At 28.1% G+C, this 17,557-nt stretch overlaps 1 protein-coding gene across 1 annotated transcript in view; it reads right to left on the reverse strand.

Moving 5' to 3' along the window:
* The window catches only part of LOC117173723, a 55,099-nt gene extending 37,894 nt beyond the window's left edge, over positions 1-17,205 (reverse strand). The window contains exons 1-7 of the mRNA XM_033362364.1: positions 17,065-17,205; positions 16,507-16,590; positions 16,205-16,358; positions 13,887-14,124; positions 10,789-10,933; positions 7,087-7,290; positions 1,953-2,218 (exon numbers count right to left, since the gene is read on the reverse strand). Of these exons, the coding sequence (XP_033218255.1) occupies positions 1,953-2,218; positions 7,087-7,290; positions 10,789-10,933; positions 13,887-14,124; positions 16,205-16,358; positions 16,507-16,582 (1,083 nt within the window). The 5' untranslated portion in view covers positions 16,583-16,590; positions 17,065-17,205. The remainder of the gene's footprint in view (positions 1-1,952; positions 2,219-7,086; positions 7,291-10,788; positions 10,934-13,886; positions 14,125-16,204; positions 16,359-16,506; positions 16,591-17,064) is intronic.
* Positions 17,206-17,557: the final 352 nt, after the last annotated feature.

A 17,557-nucleotide genomic window follows, 5' to 3' on the forward strand; every position in this document is an offset into this window, starting at 1 on the left:
TGGAAGCGGGTGCAATTTTTCAGATTAGCACCCGCTCCCGGCGAAATCCTGCGGTTGTCCTTATGACAAATTTTTAATTATATATATATATATATATATATGGTCGAAAATGTATCTGTTTTATTTGAACATTCATGTATTTCATAAAAATTAATCGTTTTGGAACGAATTTAGATTTTACATTAAAAATTAATTTTTTATTGAAAAACTTAACTATATCACGTTAGTTTGACCATTAATCTTCTTCAGCTGAAAGTACAACTTTTTGTTTTCTTTCCGTATTTTATTGACATTTTAATTTTTGTGAAACAGAATTAATTTGGAAATTATTCTTTTTTGGTAGGAAATTGTTTTTTCTTTTTGAGTCTAAAGTTAATTTTTCTTTGTTTGAAAGTCAGTTTTTTGTATTGCGAATTATTTTGCTAAACTAAAATTTAACTAAGTGTTTTGTGGCAAAAATTTTTATATATGTTTAATCTTTTTGGTAGAAATGTTATTTGCTTGGGAGAAAATTAAACCATGCTATTTTCGTTGACAGATTTTTTTTATTTGAAAATTCAACTATTTTGTTAAAAAGTTCTCTTGTTTTGGTAACAATTAACCTTTCTGGTTAAAAATTATGCATTTGGTTGAAAATGATTTTTTATGGTATAAATGGATTTTTTAAAATGAAAAATTAATTTTTATGAACTAAAAAGGTATCTATTCCATTTTTCGTCAATTTTTAATGGATATTTATTTTTCGGAATTAAAAAAGAAAATATCTTTTTGGTTGAAAGTTGAACTATTTCATTAAATTTTTTTTTAACTTATTGTTCCCACTTAAAATTAATCCATTCTATTATTTTTTAAATTCATCTATTTTGTTTGAAATTTGTCTTTTTCTGGTAAAAAATTAAACTTTCGGTTAAAAATTCAACTATCATGTTGAAACTTCCATTCAAAATTAAAATATTTGGTTGAAAATTCATGTATATTGTGGAAAATTATACTGTTTGGTAGAAAACCATTTTTTATAAAATTTTTTTTAAACTAAAAATGTAACTTACATTTTTCGTCGAACTTTTTAAGAGACATTTAATCTCTTTAGTTGGAAATTTATTTTTATTTGGTTAAAAACTTATTTCTATAACTTAAAATTAATCTTATCTATTTTTTGATGGGAATTCAACTATTTTGTTTGAAATTTGTCTTTTTTGGTAAAAGATCAACCTTTTTGTTGAAAATTCAACTATTAGGTTGAAAATTCCATTCAAAATTAAAACATTCAGTTAAAAATTAATTTTTGTTTGAAAATTTATCTTTTTTAGTTGAATTTAAACTATTTTATTAAAAACGTGTTTTTTTGTTGACAATTCATCTTCGGAGTTGAAAATTTAACTATTTAGATTTTTTAATTCTCATTAACGATGGATTATTTTAGTTAAAAGTTTTTTTTTAAATATAAATGAACAATTTTGTTGAAAATTGGTTGTTTTTTTTAATTGAAAATTCATTTATTTTGTTCAAAACCCTTTTTTTCTGAAATTTTAATTATTTTGGCACAAAATGCATATTTTTGGGTTGTCAATTCGATTTATTTTTCAAAAATTTGTCTTTAGGACTTAAAAACGCAAAACTTTGAAATATGTTTTTTTCTTTATAAATTGAAATGTCTTTCTTAGTTGAAAATTCAACTATTCTGTTAAAAATTCGTATTTTTTAGTCTAATTTAGCAGTTTTAAAAATTAAAAATTAGAAACTTTTTTGTGAAAATATGAAATGTTACATTAAAAAAAAAAATTTGTATCAAAGATTCATCAGGTTTTTTAAAAATAGAAATATGTTGTTAAAAATACCCTCAATTCTTCGTTATTTTTGATAATTTGGAAACATTTGTATTTATTCTTTAACTTTTGTGATCTTAAATTTAATTATTAATCTCATTTTAATTAGATTTTAAAAATGTCTACCTCTGTTTGCAAAATTTCGATGGCAGGGGAAATCTTGTTTCCAGGAGCAACAGCAACCATAATAAATCCTTTATCATTCGAAATCGATTTCAACTTCTCTACAGTGTCTCTTATCAATTCGACTAAACTTGATTCCAGAGTTGTTTTTTTTGTAGAAAATTTGTCTTCCGTGTTTATTGCATTCTTGTGGAAAGATTCAAGCAAATTTCGGAAAAATGCAACACGGATTTTCGAAAAAGTGTTAAAAACGTCCCACATTTGTTCTCCTGAAAAAAAATGAAAGCATAATGAAAAAATTAGTCAAAGTAGGCGCCGCGAGCCTACAAAAAAGAATTTCATAGCCTATTAAGACCTTTCAAAACTTCTTCCCCCAATACATACCCCAATCCACTCTTCCCTATCTAACACTTCGCTTCCCCTTCTGCCTTTCCCCTACTTCCCTTCACCAGCACTTACTTCCCTACCCCTACTCACCATCATTTCTAATCAGCTACCTTACTTCCTCTTACTTACGCTCACTTTGCTACTTCTCTTGTTCTTCTTACCCCCTCCCCCTCCACTTTCTCATCCCAAATTTTCCATAATTTCCCCTCAATTCCCCTACTTTCCTTTATTTCCCCTACTTCCTATCCGCACATTTCTACTCATTACCCCTAATTTACCTACTTTCCCTCCCTTGATTTAGCCCTAATTCTCCTACACTCCCTCACTTTTCTACTCCCCCACCATTCACTTCTCGAAGTATCCGTACTTCCGCTCCCTTCATTTCCCCTTCACTCATTATTTCTCCTCACTTCCCCTCCTTTGACATATTTTCTAAAATTGTATACATAAAAAAAGGATTAAATCTTATAATCAATTAATTATTATACGATTTTTTGTAAACTGAAGTTTATAAAAGCTTAATTTTAGATTGTAAATTAACAGTAGATTTTACATTGAAATAAGTTATCTTTTTCTTCAAAAGTCAGTTAGATTTTTGTTGATATTTCAAATTTTTTGTAGCATAATGTAGATTTTTGAAGATTTCAAAAAAAGAAACTTCTTAGGAATTCTGAAATGTGGAAAAAAAGAAAAAAAACTTTCTTGAGGTTCTTAGGAAAATCATAAATGATTCTTTATTTAAAATAATAAATTTAAGAGCATATTTCAAATGATTTCTTGAAATTTGCAGTATTGAAAAAAAATGAGAGCATTTTATCAGATATTTTTAGAATTTCAAAAAAAGAAAACAAATTTTTTAATTATGAAAAAATAATTTTAAAGTGTAGAAAAATATAGTTTTCTAAATATTTCTAAAAAGGTTTATGAAAAAATAAAATTTTAATTTCTCGCAAAATTTTAAACGATATTTTTTTGTGAAAAATTAATTTGTATAGAATATTTAAAATGATTTTTAGGCATTTCAAAATATTTCTAAAATAAGGAAAAAAAAATAATCTAAACGATTTTTGAATCTGCTTTTATTTTGCAGAATTAAGGAAAAAATCAGGATAAATTTAAATCATTTTTAAAGATATTTCAAAACTTTGAAACATAGTGTAAAATTTAAAGAAAAAAAAATTAATGTAAATCTTTATGATTTCTAAAAAGAATGATAAAGAAAATTAAAAAATTTCTAAGCTTCCTTCAAAAATTTTTCATAATATTTTATTTTGAAAATTTAATTTAAATGGTATATTTATAAAAATTCTAGAACATTTCAAAAGATTTAGAAGAAGTAGCTCTCTAAGAACTTTCAAACGTTTCAAAAGAAGAAAAAAATGTCTTGAAGTTCCTAGAAAGATTAAAAATTTTTTTTTAGCTTAAAGCATTAATTTTTAAAGCCAATCGAAAAAGCCTCCTAAAATTAAAAAAAAAGTATCTGGAAGGTAATTAATTTAAAGAGAATATTAAAAAAATTTAATTTTAAAAAACTTGTGGAAAAACAAAATGGTAGATTTTAAAGCAATTTCTTCAAATTTTCAGAATTTAAAATAAGAATTAGAGCATTTTAAAAGATATTTATTAGGAGAACAACGATATCTGGGAATAACAACAACATTCCGGGAAAAATTGAAATTAATTAAATATATCTCCAAATGGTTCAAGTGAAAAATTCCGAAGAATAAAATATTTTACATGAAAAATTGCCGAAATTATAAAATTGCAGACGATTGAAACCCCACAAATAGGAAAATTCTTGAATCGAAACAATTAAAAAGTTGTTTATTAAATAAAACTTTATTAAAGATTTCTGGTAACTTTTTAAATATGTATTGCAAGCTAGCACCTCCACAAACAAAATTCCCAAATTTCTTTATGTCAGAATTTTGGGCTTTTTTGGGCTGTATTGCCGATTTTTGGGCTCCGCTACTTTTTGTGAAAATTCAAATTTTGAGTGGAAGTGCTGACTTGAATCAAGCCAGCACCTCCACTATATAAAAATTGAAAGAAAAAAAAAATCAAACACGTCAGATTTTTAAGCTTTTTTTGGGCTCTTAAACGCTCCAGTAACCAATTTCCAAAAACCACTCCTACAAAATATAAAACCACCCCCTATGTAAAAAATCAAATTCGGAAAAAACAAAGAACACCAGAATTTTTGGCTTATTTTGGTCTCTAAAATGCATGAAAAAAAAATCAAAAAACTATCCCATTTTCAAAAAACCACCCCCTTGCAAAAAATAAAATTTGCAAAATCCAAAATGCAATAGATTTTTGGCTCATTTTAGAGTCTCAAATTCACTTAACATTATATTAGAAAAACCACCCCTGTATAAAAAAACGTCAACCTAATAATAAAAATTTAAACCTTGGTGTTGGCATTTTTGAACAGCCCAAAAATCAGAGACTCCATTTGAACCAACCGTGTTGGGGACCAAAAATCGGAGTATGTATTTTTAAGAAGCCCAATAATCATAAACTCTACTGACACTATAAAATTCTTAAAAATATTATTTTTCGACAAAGTCATATATACGTGGTAGAGAAGGGTTGATTTTATACGTTAAGGGTGGAAGCCCAAAAATCAGAGTGGGTATTTTCGGGGAGCCCAAAAATCAGAGACTACATTAACACAAGAAAATTCTCAAAAATATTAGTTTTTGACAAAGTCGTATATACGTCGTAGAGAAGGGTTGATTTTTTACGTTAAGGGTTTAAGCCCTAAAATCAGAGTGGGTTTTTTCGAGGAGCCCAAAAATTAGAGACTCTACTGACACTGGAAAATTCTCAAAAATATTAATTTTGGACAAAGTCATATGTATGTGATAGAGAAGGGTTGATTTTATACGTAAAGGGTTGAAGCCCAAAAATCGTAGTGGATATTTTCGAGGAGTCCAAAAATCAGAGACTACATTAACACAAGAAAATTCTCAAAAATATTAGTTTTTGACAAAGTCGTATATACGTGGTAGAGAAGGGTTGATTTTATAAGTTAAGGGTTGAAGCCCCTAGTGTCAGTAGAGTCTCTGATTTTTGGGCTCCTCGAAAATACTTACTCTGATTTTTTTGCTTCAACCCTTCACGTATAAAATCAACCCTTCGCTACCACGTATATATGACTTTGTCAAAAAATAATATTTTTGAGAATTTTCTAGTGTTAATGTAGTCTCTGAGTTTTGGGCTCCTCGAAAATATCCACTCCGATTTTTGGACATCAACCCTTAATTTATAAAATCAACCCTTCTCTGCCACGTATATATGACTTTGTCAAGAAATAATATGTTTGAGAATTTTCTAGTGTCAATGTAGTCTTTGATTTTTGGGCTCCCCGAAAATACCCACTCTAATTTTTGGGCTTCGATCCTTAACGTATAAAATCAACCCGTCTCTACCACGTATATATGACTTTGTCAAAAAATAATGTTTTTGAGAATTTTCTAGTGTCATGTACTCTCTGATTTTTGAGCTCCTCCAAAATATCCATTCCGATTTTATGGGCTTCAACCCTTAACTTATAAAATGAACCCTTCTCTACCATGTATATATGACTTTGTCAAAAATTAATATTTTTGAGAATTTTCCAGTGTCAGTAGAGTTTATGATTATTGGGCTTCTTAAAAATACCTACTCCGATTTTTGGTCCCCAATACTTGACGTTAAAAAACAGTCCGTTTTTAACAATCAAACATAATTTTGTGCAAATCAATCTTTTTCGGAATATTACAGTGTTACTATAGTCTCTGATATTTTTCGAATTTTACGGTTCAAATGGAGTCTCTGATTTTTGGGGTGTTAAAAAATGCCAACATCAAGGTTTAAGTTTTTATTATTAGGTTGACGTTTTTTTACACAGGGGTGGTTTTTCTAATATAATGTTAAGTGCATTTCAGACTCTAAAATGAGCCAAAAATCTAGTGCATTTTGGATTTTGCAAATTTTATTTTTTGCATGGGGATGGTTTTTTGAAAATGGGGGGAGTTTTTTTAATTTTTTTCATGCATTTTAGAGCCCAAAATAAGCCCAAAATTCTGGTATTCTTTGTTTTTTCCGAATTTGACTTTTTACATATGAGGTGGTTTTATATTTTGTAGGGGTGGTTTTTGGAAATTGGTTACTGGTGCATTTAAGAGCCCAAAAAAAGCCCAAAAATCTGACGTGTTTGATTTTTTTTTCTTTCAATTTTTATATAGTGGAGGTGCTGGCTTGATTCAAGTCAGCACCTCCACTCAAAATTTGAATTTTCACAAAAAGTAGCGGAGCACAAAAATCGGCAATACAGCCCAAAAAAACCCCAAAAAAGCCTAAAATTCTGACATAAAGAAATTTGGGAATTTCGTTTGTGGAGGTGCTAGCTCGATAGACCTGTCAAGACACGAAGTAGTAACAGATTATTTTAAACAGCCACCAAACCAAAAAATCCCTTTATGCTGAAATTAACTGCAATGATCTTAATTTGCATTATAATGTAATTTTTCTTATTTCTGAGGATTTTTTTCAAGCCTTTGTTTAAATTAAAGTACTAATAACTTCAAATCTTCGAAAAATTTTGTTTTAAATGACAGCGTTAATATTTTGAATTATTGTAAACACTCAAAAACAACACATTTTTTAATCTATTTAAAATAGATGCTTCTCGATTAAACTTCAGCAAAACTTTAATTATTATTAATTAATGTTCGTTAAAAATGAAAAAAAAATTTAGGCTCACCCTCTTGCTTAGGAGTGGAAAAAACTGAAGGGGAAACAGTACAAATTCCTTCTTTATCTACATCTATCAGATGCCATTCATCATGAACTTGAGGTTTTAACATTTTCATTTTGTTTTCTTCGGACTCTTCATAATTATGTCTGAAAATTGACGATTCGTATCCAAGAGCTGAAGGAATCGAAAAGTTCGTGGCCGAAACTGCTCCTAAAATTTATAAAAAAATATTCAGTTGCTTATTTTTCAGAAAGAAATTAATTTTTTCATGTAAATCGACTTCTCATCAAATCAAAATAATATTTTCGAAAATTCAATTGATTTAAGTTTCAGTTTTTTTATGTAGTAATAAAGATTACGAACTTCCTTTCATTATTTTAAAATGTAGCTAAGAATTATTGATAAGGGAGAACATGTTATTTTTATTATGAACTCATTTTAAAAGATTTAAAATTCATTTTAAACTATGAACTGGAAGAAAAATATGAAAAAAGTAGAAGAGAAAAAAGAATCCTCCAAATTTAAAGACAATTTCTTTACATTTGCATGGTTAGAATTTTTTTAGAAGATTTTTAAAAAGGAAGCTTTTTAGAAATGCTGAAAGGTTTTAAGAGAATAAAAAACTGTTTTAAGATTCTTAAGAAAATTTAAAATGATCTTTTATTTGTAAAAATGAATTTCAAGAATAAATTGAAAAAATATGGAGACATTTCGAATGATTTCCAAAAATGTGGAAAAAGTTTGTGGACGATTTTAAAGCAAATTTTGTAATTGTACAAGATTACAACATTTTAGGAAAGATTCCAGTAAGTTTACATAATACCCAGAAATTTTGAAAAGATTAAAAAATAAACAAACACTTGAAAAGTTAAAAAAAAATTTAATATGTATATCTTTTTAGATTTCGAAATAAAATGTTAAAGATTTTTAAGTATTTGGGAAGGTTTTAAGGTGTTCGAAAAATGTTCTTGAAATTCCTTGGTTAATATAGACTAATCCTTTATTTTTGTTTTAAATTAATTTCAAGAGAATATTCGAAAAGATTTTCAAAAATGTCAAGATTTCAAAAAAATTGTTAAGACTTTCAAAATTCTCAAAAAAGAATGTTGAAGATTTTAAGTGGACCAATTGGATTTATTGGGATTTAAATAAGATGACCTGGGATTACCAGTGGATTAGATAGGATTAAGAATGAGTTTTGTAGGAATCCAGGTGGAATAATTGGATTATCTGAATTATTTGGATTACTTTTATTATCGCGGATGACATGTAGATTACCTGGGATTACAATGGGATGGCCTAGGATTAGAAGTAGATTAGCTGATATTAAAATAGGATTGACTGGGATTGAAAGTGGATTTCCGATAATACACTAGATTACTAGGATTAGACGGATCATTTAGATAACTCTAGATTTCAAGTGAATCACGCTGAATCAAAAGTGAATTATCTAAGACTACACTGGATTACACAGATTATTACGGATGACTATTTCGGATAACCGAGCGGTCCAGAGGATTACAAGAGATCCCGATTGTTTGAATTACTGTGGATTAAAATTCGATTACCTGGGATTACTCGAATTAATAGAATTTCTTAGAATACTCTAGGTAACGAGTAGATTACAAGTGGATAAGTTGGGATTGTGATGAAGTATATGAATTACAGTAAATTTTCTAGAATTGCAGGTGGTTCACTGTATATTACAAGTGGATTACTTTGGATCACAAGTAAACTTCGGCCGAACTACTTAGATTACTCTAGGTTACAAGTGGATTAGTTGGAATTGAAATTCATTATTTAGATTACTCGCATTGCCCGGATTAAGATTATATTACGCTGGATTACAAGCGATTGTCTAAAATTGCAGGTGAATAACTGCAGATTACAAGTAAATTTCCAGGAATTACAAGTGGATTACTCTATATTACAAGTGAAAAACCTGCGATAGCAAGTGGAATACCTGCTTACACAAATAGAACACCTGGGGTTACACCTAGATTACCAGCGGTTATAAATAGAAAACCTGGGATTACAAGTAGATTAACTGAGATGACAAGTGGCTTGACTGGGACTAAAAGTGGATTTCCGAGGATAAACTAGATTACTCTAGATTGCAAGAGGATTAATTGGGACATTAATGTATTGACGGTCTACTGACATTAAACGTGTTCAAATTATTACTCTTAGTAACAAATGGATTTCCTAAGGTTGCATGTGGATTACTCCAGATAAAAAGTGAATTTCTGAGGATCACAGGTGAATTACTTTATACAAAAAATAGATTACCTGCAACAAGATTTAGCACGTAGATTTCTGGAGGTCACAAATGGATTACCTGGTGTTACAAGTGGGTTACCTCTCATTACAAGTTGACTATATACGATTATAAATAAATTACCTAGGATAATACTGACTTAATTGCATTATTCAAATTACAAGTGAATTAGCTTGGATTATAAGTAGATTGCCTAGAGTTACAAATGTATATACTGGAGCTACAATTGAATTTCCCAGGATTGAAAAGTGCATGTATTGTGATTCAGAACGGATTAGTTTGGATTATGAATAGATCACCTGGGATTACAAGTGAGGTTTTTAGGAATTCCAAGTTTATTTCTTGGATTAAAAGTGGATTATCTGGGATTAAAACTGTATTACCTGAGATTACAAGTTTTATGCCTAGAATTTCAAATTGCAATTCTAGAATTAGCGGTATTGTCCGCTTTACTTAGATTAATCCGGAGAACGAGTGGATTACGCTTGATTAGAAGTGGATCATCTGGATTCAAACTGGATTATTTAGGATTACAAGTGGATATCCCAGAGTACAAAATTACATGCATTACTTGAGATTACTCGAATCACAAATGGATATCTCAGGATTAGATGTGGAATACGCCATATTAAAAGTGGATAACCAATGACCGCAAATAGCAAGTAGACTACTTGTGGTTAGAAATGGATTACCTGGTGTTACAAGTGGATTATCTTAAATTAAGAGTTGATCATATAGGATAACAGGTGGATTTCTTAGAATTTTACTGGATTAATTAGATTATGCGGATAAAAAGTCGATTGCTTTGGACTATAAGTGAATTATCTAGTATTACAAATGGATATCCTTTGGTTATAAATGTATTAAGTAAGATTACAAAGCATATTCACTTGGTCTAAATATGAATTACCTGGCCTGGGATTACAAGTAGATAACCTGTGATCAAAAGTGGATTACCTGGGATTACAAGAAAATTACTTGGGATTACGATTTTTTTCTAGAGTGTAAGGTGGATTACTCGAATTAGTGGTAATATCTGATTACTTAGATTACTACTGATAGAAAGTAGATTACATTGGATTATAAGCGGATTATCTGTATCGAAAAGTGGGTTATTAAGATTACAATTTTATTTCTTAGGGTAGACTAAATTAATTGGATCTCTCGGATTACTTAGATTGCTTGCATTACAAGTGGATTACAAGTGGATTGCCCAGAATCACAGTGGATCATAAAAGCATTTTGTAACTTTTATCTTCTATATGGTAAATTGTAGATTATAAAAATATAGATTGTACATTATTTTATTTATATTGCAGATAGTAGTTTCTATTTTAAAAATTGCAGAAATTTTCATTAAGGTTGCATTATTTGTGAAAAAAATTAAAGTTAGAAAAAAATTTATTATTTGACATTCTTTTTCTATTTACCAGTCGTCATCTCTTTCGCACGTTGAGCCCAAGAGAGTAAAGAAGCCATATTGGCTCGCAAAAAATGTTCACATTCGCAGTGATATTTCTTTCCAAAAATTAAAGATTCATCCAGAGGAAATCCTAACTCTTCATTTCGACAGCTCTGCAAACAAAATTTTTTGTTGAGGAAGTACATTTTTATGATTTAATTTGAATTTTCATTCATAAATATTTGGTATCAAACGGTGCTTTTCCTTTGCTTGCGTAGCTATAATTAGCATTAAATTTTTCGATGCTCACAAATATTCCCTAAATTTTATTTTTCTAAATGTTTATTTGGCAGAAACGACGATTCGGCAGATTAATATTTTTTTCACAGCCAAAAATTATCTTAAAATAAGGGGTCTAAGGTAAACTTCAAGAAAAGGGGATAATGAATTCTTTTAAATGAAATTAGTTTGAGACTATATAATTGAATTTAGAATTAAATAGTTAAATTTTAAAGCAAAAAGAAAATTGTTTACCGAATATTCGAATTTTATCCTAAAAAGAGGAATTTTCAATCAAATTGTAGAATATGCAACCAAGATATTATTTTCCAGAAAACATGAATTTTCAACAAAGCAATTAAGTTTTCAAACAAAAACTATTACTTTTAAACAAATTAGTTCAAACTTAAAGAAAGTACTTGTAATTTTAATCAAAAATTCAACAATTTCCAATCAAATAGTAAAATATTCTATAAATAAACAAATTAATTGTGAACCTGTTCAGTTATACTTAAAACTAAATTGTTGATCTTTGAAGTAGAAGTAACGATTTTTTTTACTATTAAATTTTCACCAAAATAATTAAATTTTTATTAAATTTTCCACAAAAATGTTAAAAGTTCAATTAAGATTATAAATCTTCAACAATAAAAAGAAATTTAACTATAAAGATCATTATTTACCAAAAATGGTATAGTTGATATTTTAAATAAAATAGATTTTAATTTTAAATGAAAAACTGTTAAACTCAAACAAAAAAAGGGATTAATTTTCCACAAAATAGTTGAAATTTTAAGAAAGCATATTAATTAGAAAAAGAAGAATTAACTTTCTACTAAAAGTGATGCATTTTTAAATTAAGAAGACGAATTTTTTACCAAATAGTAAAATTTTCAAACGTGATGAATGTCAAATAAAGACACTTACTTTTTAACAAAGAAGTTTATCTTTCAACCAAGTATTTTGATTTTTAATAAAGAAAGATTAATTTTCAATGAAAAATATAATAGTTCATTTTTAAACGAAAAGAAGATTTTAATTTAAAATTTAAAAAAAAACAGTCTAATTTTACTCAAAAGATGAATTTTTAACGAAAAGTATGATATTTTATATTTTGATAAAAAATATTTTTATTTTAAATCAACAGTTGAATTCAACACAAACAGACGAATCTGCCGAATCAAGATAGATAGAATCAAAATAGTTGAATTCGTCAACTACAAAATTATTTTTAATTAATAAATTGCATTTTTAACCAAAAAAGATCAAATTTCTACCAAAGTGGTCAACCATAAAATCAAATTTGCAGTTAAAATGATGAGGTTTTAACTAATGATATTAGTTTTCTGCTGAAAAAGACGACTTTTAAACAAAATACAAACATTTTCAATCAAATACCGAAAATTTTAACTAAAAAAATTCTACTCTAGAAATGGAATTGATAAATTTTCATTAAAAAAAGATTTTTCAAAAAAATAAATAAACTTTCTACAAAATAGCTGATTTTTTAACTAAATCCTGAAATTTTCGACAAAAAAAATTTCAACATCACATGGCACTGCAACATTTTTAGTAAAAAAAAATGTATGAAAAAACTAATTTTCCAGAACATAGGTCAATTTTTTACAATAGAAATGAATTTTTAATAGAACATTCATTTTGAAGCTAACAGTTTAATTTTCGATTACGAAAAAATTAAATTTCTACCAAAAGAGGCGAATTTTCAACCAAACAACGAAAGTAACAGCGAAAAAAAATACAACGAAACAAAGGATTTTCTATACATTTTCAATGGAAAAATGATGTCCAATAAAAAGAAACGAATTTTTCAAAAAAGGCTGAATTTTCGAATAAATATCGGAAATTTTTACTAAAAAAGATCAATTTTAAGAACAAATGAAATTACTATATTTTTGCTAAAAAAAATTTTCAATAGAAAGAAACGAATTTTCAACAAAATAGGTCCATTTTCAACAAATAGCAATGCATTTTCAAAATTTAGGATATTTAAATAAGATAAGAATCCAATTGAAATTCCTTCTTAACGTCCAATAATCAAATTGATGAAAAGAATTCCTGAAAATAAGATCAAGAATCTAACGACCAAATTTGGACTACCACCATGTTCAGTCCAAAATATGAAGTTTCAAATAATGAGATTACTTGTCCACAAAAAAGATGCATTTTCAAATAAAGAAATACATTTTTTCATTTTTTATTTCAACCAAGAAGATTTATTTTCTGCCAAAAAGATACAAGATAAAATTTTAAAAAAATACCAAAATTGTCAACGATAGTTTAAATGTTACCCCAAGAAATGAATTTTAAACTAAAATTATGAATCTTTAACCCAAGAAAATTACTTTTTAACCAATTTGTTCCATTTTTAACCAAAAAGATTAATTTTCTTCAACAAGAACTAATTTTTGAACGAAAAAAAATACATCTTCCTTCAAATATAGAATAAATTAATTTTTAATTAACAAATGAATTTAGAACTAAACAGATTTAATTTTTTGACAAAAAAGATTAAATTTCTCAGAAGAGAGATTGTTTTTTTAAACCAAATAAATCACCAATGTTCATTTCTTTCAGCATTATAATTTTTTTAATTCTTCGAAATTCTCACAAAACCTGCCCCCCTCCCACCCCCTAGCCAAAGGCAGTGTAACGTAGTTTTTGAACGCGCTCTAAATAAAAAATTTATGACCCGTTCATGCGCTTTAATTTTTCTATTCTGCTCTTGATAACAGAATTTTTTGAACTTTTTATATTTAATTTAGTAAATAATTCTTTCAAATGTAAAATTTTTCGAAATGACTTTAATGAAAAGAAAATTTGACGAACTTGCAAAAACCCATGAACTGGAAAGTTGTTCGAAGTTTGTAAACCTTTCCAGAGTTCCTGATGATCCTGGCCCGACTCGTCGATAAACATCAACACTGCATTACGAGGCTTTTCAATTTCACTCTCTTTAGGAAAAATGGACGAATTTTCTTCTATTGGAAAATGTATGTCATCCTTAAACTCTTCAAGCTTTTTTGACTTCTGATTGGTCGAATTTTCAGAGGTCATCTGCTCGGATCTATAAAATAATCAAAAAATGATTAAAAACTATTTTTAAGACTTTTTTACATCCAGCATTTTTAAAATGACATGGCTTCAATCAATTTAAGCGTGTAGTATAACCGGGACAGTTTTGGAAAACTGGTTCTGTTCCAGGTTAAGATTTTGTTCCATGCTAAGTTATCTCTCGTCGGCTATGCAGATTCATCAGTAGAGTTTCTGGAAAACGAGCCTGCCTCAAGTTAAATGTTGGCAAAACAGGGTCCGGTAAGTTAGCGACAGTCGATAAGGTAGGGTATTATATACGATTTTGCCGACATTTAGTTTGGAACAGAAGCGTGTTCCTGGAGCCCTGCTGCTGAATCTGCATAACCGACGAGAGATAACTTAGCATGTAATACAACCTCAGCTTCGAACAGAACCAGTGGACCAGAACTGTGGCAGTTCAACTAATGTAGGTATACTACTTAAGCGCATCTTTACGGCGGCCCAAATTGATTCATTTTGTGGAATTAAAAATTTCCCTCTTTTCTTCAAATCGGTCAACATTAATCCTTGCCCCTGAACTTGGAATTAGCATGAGGTTTTAAATAAGAGAAGCTCCGTTTTCGAAAAAAAAATATCCACTTAAGGCCATGTGAGGAGTGGGTCACGTGACTAGATGCCTGCCTTAGACACTTTTTCATTTCTTAAATTATTTTTACACAAATCGCCATAAACATTTGAAAATTTGGGATAATAAATACGGAGTACTAAAATAGACGGACCTGGTCCTAAATTGTAATGATTATGAAAACAGCAGAAAAAAATGATTTGCAAAAAAAACTTTTTCATAATTATAAAAATTTAGGACCCGAACCACCTTTCTTAATTTAGAAATCTGGTTATTGCTTAACTAATTTTGAATTTTAAATCACAATTATTTGCTGAAACCACCTTTCTCCCCGCACATCGTCAAAAGTAATTATTTTTGGGAAAAAATGATACAGTTGATAAATGCCAAGTGTCATATTTACTTTATAAATAATATGCTAATTATTTAAACCATTTTAATTTTAATTGAAAATTTTTCCCCTTTTAAACGAGAACATTAATTATTATCTGAAATAAGGACACAATTAATGAATTCGAAAGTAATACATTTTTCAATGATTTTCACAATTAATTAAACAATTTCCATTTGTTTAAGCAATTTTTTTCCTCTCTAAATCTTAAAAAGTGATTACTTTCTGAGATTGATGCAGCTGATAAATTTTACGAGCGACATTTTTTGTGGAAGATAGTTTGCAATTATTTAAACAATTAATAATCGTTGACTTGCGTCTTTTCATAGGAATCAGAAAAGGTGGAGAAAATTCAAGTTTTTTTATGTCTTACACTATGTAGCTTATCATTCAGTTTTTTTTTAAATCGCAGAACTTATACCCTACTTTTATAAACAACAAAAACTGTAATTGTTTAAGTAGTTGCAAACTGGCTTTCACAAAAAATATGACTTTTAACACTCATTAACGTCATTAATTCCAGAAAATAATAAGTTTCCCAAACTGTCAAAGGACAAAAATTGTTTAAACAAATAAATCTAAAAAGAAAATTGTTAAATATATTAAACAAAAAATAGTACACTTAAAATTCTTTAACCGTGTCAATTACTCCAGAAAAGATAAGCTTTTCGCGATTTGGTGGAGAACAAAAATAATACAAATATAAATTATTTTAAGCAATAGAATTTTTGTATCAATCATCCCTAAAAATAATAACTTTTCATGGGTTAAAAGGCGAAAAAAGATTGTTCGAAGAAACAATAATGATTTAAACAATTTAAAATTAGTTGAAAAATACTTGAACACTTGTCAATTACCGAATAAAAATAATTCATTATTAAAAAATTCAAAAAATAGATTTCAGCAGGAATTTGACATAAATTTGCTTTTTGCATTTGTTTGTGCATTTTCCGGGCACCATAAAATAGATTTAAAGGGGTCAAAATTTGAAAAATGAAAAATTAGATTATGCAAGGGGGGGTGGAGTCAACCGAAAATTCCACTTTCGATTTTTGGATTACCCTAGCGCATGATATTTTGAGATTTAAAATTGACCTTTTTTCACGGAACTGATCCTCTGGCGTTTCGCCTTCAGGTTCGAGTGATTTTGTAGGCACTGAAGCTTGGATAATTTTTTCCATCCCCGTAACTTCAGTTTTTCCATTCCAATTTTTTCCAAAAGGCGCTGCCTGCTCCCAACCAACTGGAACTAAAAAAGATATTTTAAATTTGAAACAACATTTTCTTGATTTAATATATTTTTAAAAAACTGATTTATATTGTACCAAAAAATACAATGCGTTAATTAATAATAATTTCATGTTTATATAAATTATTGTTGTAAAGCAATAAATTACCTGATCGATCCAATGAAAATCCGGAGCAAACAGTAAATATTCCGAGAATTCCAAATAACACCCACGAGCCTCTCATCTTTATATCTGAAAAAAATTATATTTATAAGCCTAATTTTTAAGTTAGAGAAAACCTCCCTGCAGTGAATAGTGCAACCTACACTTGATAATCATTAATCAAAAATGTTAATGTGTGTAAAATAATTCATATGATTTATTCAATAATTAAGACACTATACGTGTTAATAAATTTAAATTTAAATTATTAATTTTGATCTTATTTGTGCTCTTAATTCATGATTATCCACTTTAGAAATGTTTCTCCTACTTTAATTGATTTTAAGTAAGTAAATTTATATTACGAAATTAAAAATGTGTTAGTAATTAAAAATTAGTAGATCTTGAAATATACTTATTAAATTAGTAATTATTTATGAGACACAAGTTTTTTAGCTTAAGAAAAACAAATTTGGTAGATAATAGAATAAAACTTTTTGGCTGTTACAATGGAAGTTTAAAAGTCTTGAAGGAAAATTGAAAAAAAAATTAAGAAAAACGAACCTTTTTTTCAAGTTTTGGAACTTTCAGCCTCCTTTCTTTCCCTTAAGGTTTTTTTTCTTCAGATTTTCAGTTAAAAGTAATGAATTCTCGTCGTCTTGAAGGCCTCCACTAAACAAACCATCAGAAAACAGAAATTGTTGCCTGGGTAATGAAACAAATGAAAATCGTAAACATTTTTTCAAATACTGTATTAATCAATTTTTCAGAAAACTAAAAATTGCACTTTCTTAACCAAAAATCGTTTCATTTTCCATCATTTTCTTATAGATTTCACAGAAAATCTTTTATGATTTGAATTCTTGCCTGTAATTTACAGAATTTTCTTTCTTGTAGTGAGAAAATTCTAATAAATTCAATAATAATGACACCATTTTTTTTAGTCACTTACAATTCTTAACAATTAGCATATTATTTTTCTCATACACAAAATGTCTTGCTGCGTGTGAAATGATCCAGCAACGTAATATTAATATTTTTAAAGCAGTTTATGAAC

This window comes from Belonocnema kinseyi, chromosome 5 (assembly GCF_010883055.1).
Source record: "Belonocnema kinseyi isolate 2016_QV_RU_SX_M_011 chromosome 5, B_treatae_v1, whole genome shotgun sequence".
In the NCBI taxonomy this organism is placed as follows: Eukaryota; Metazoa; Arthropoda; class Insecta; order Hymenoptera; family Cynipidae; genus Belonocnema; species Belonocnema kinseyi.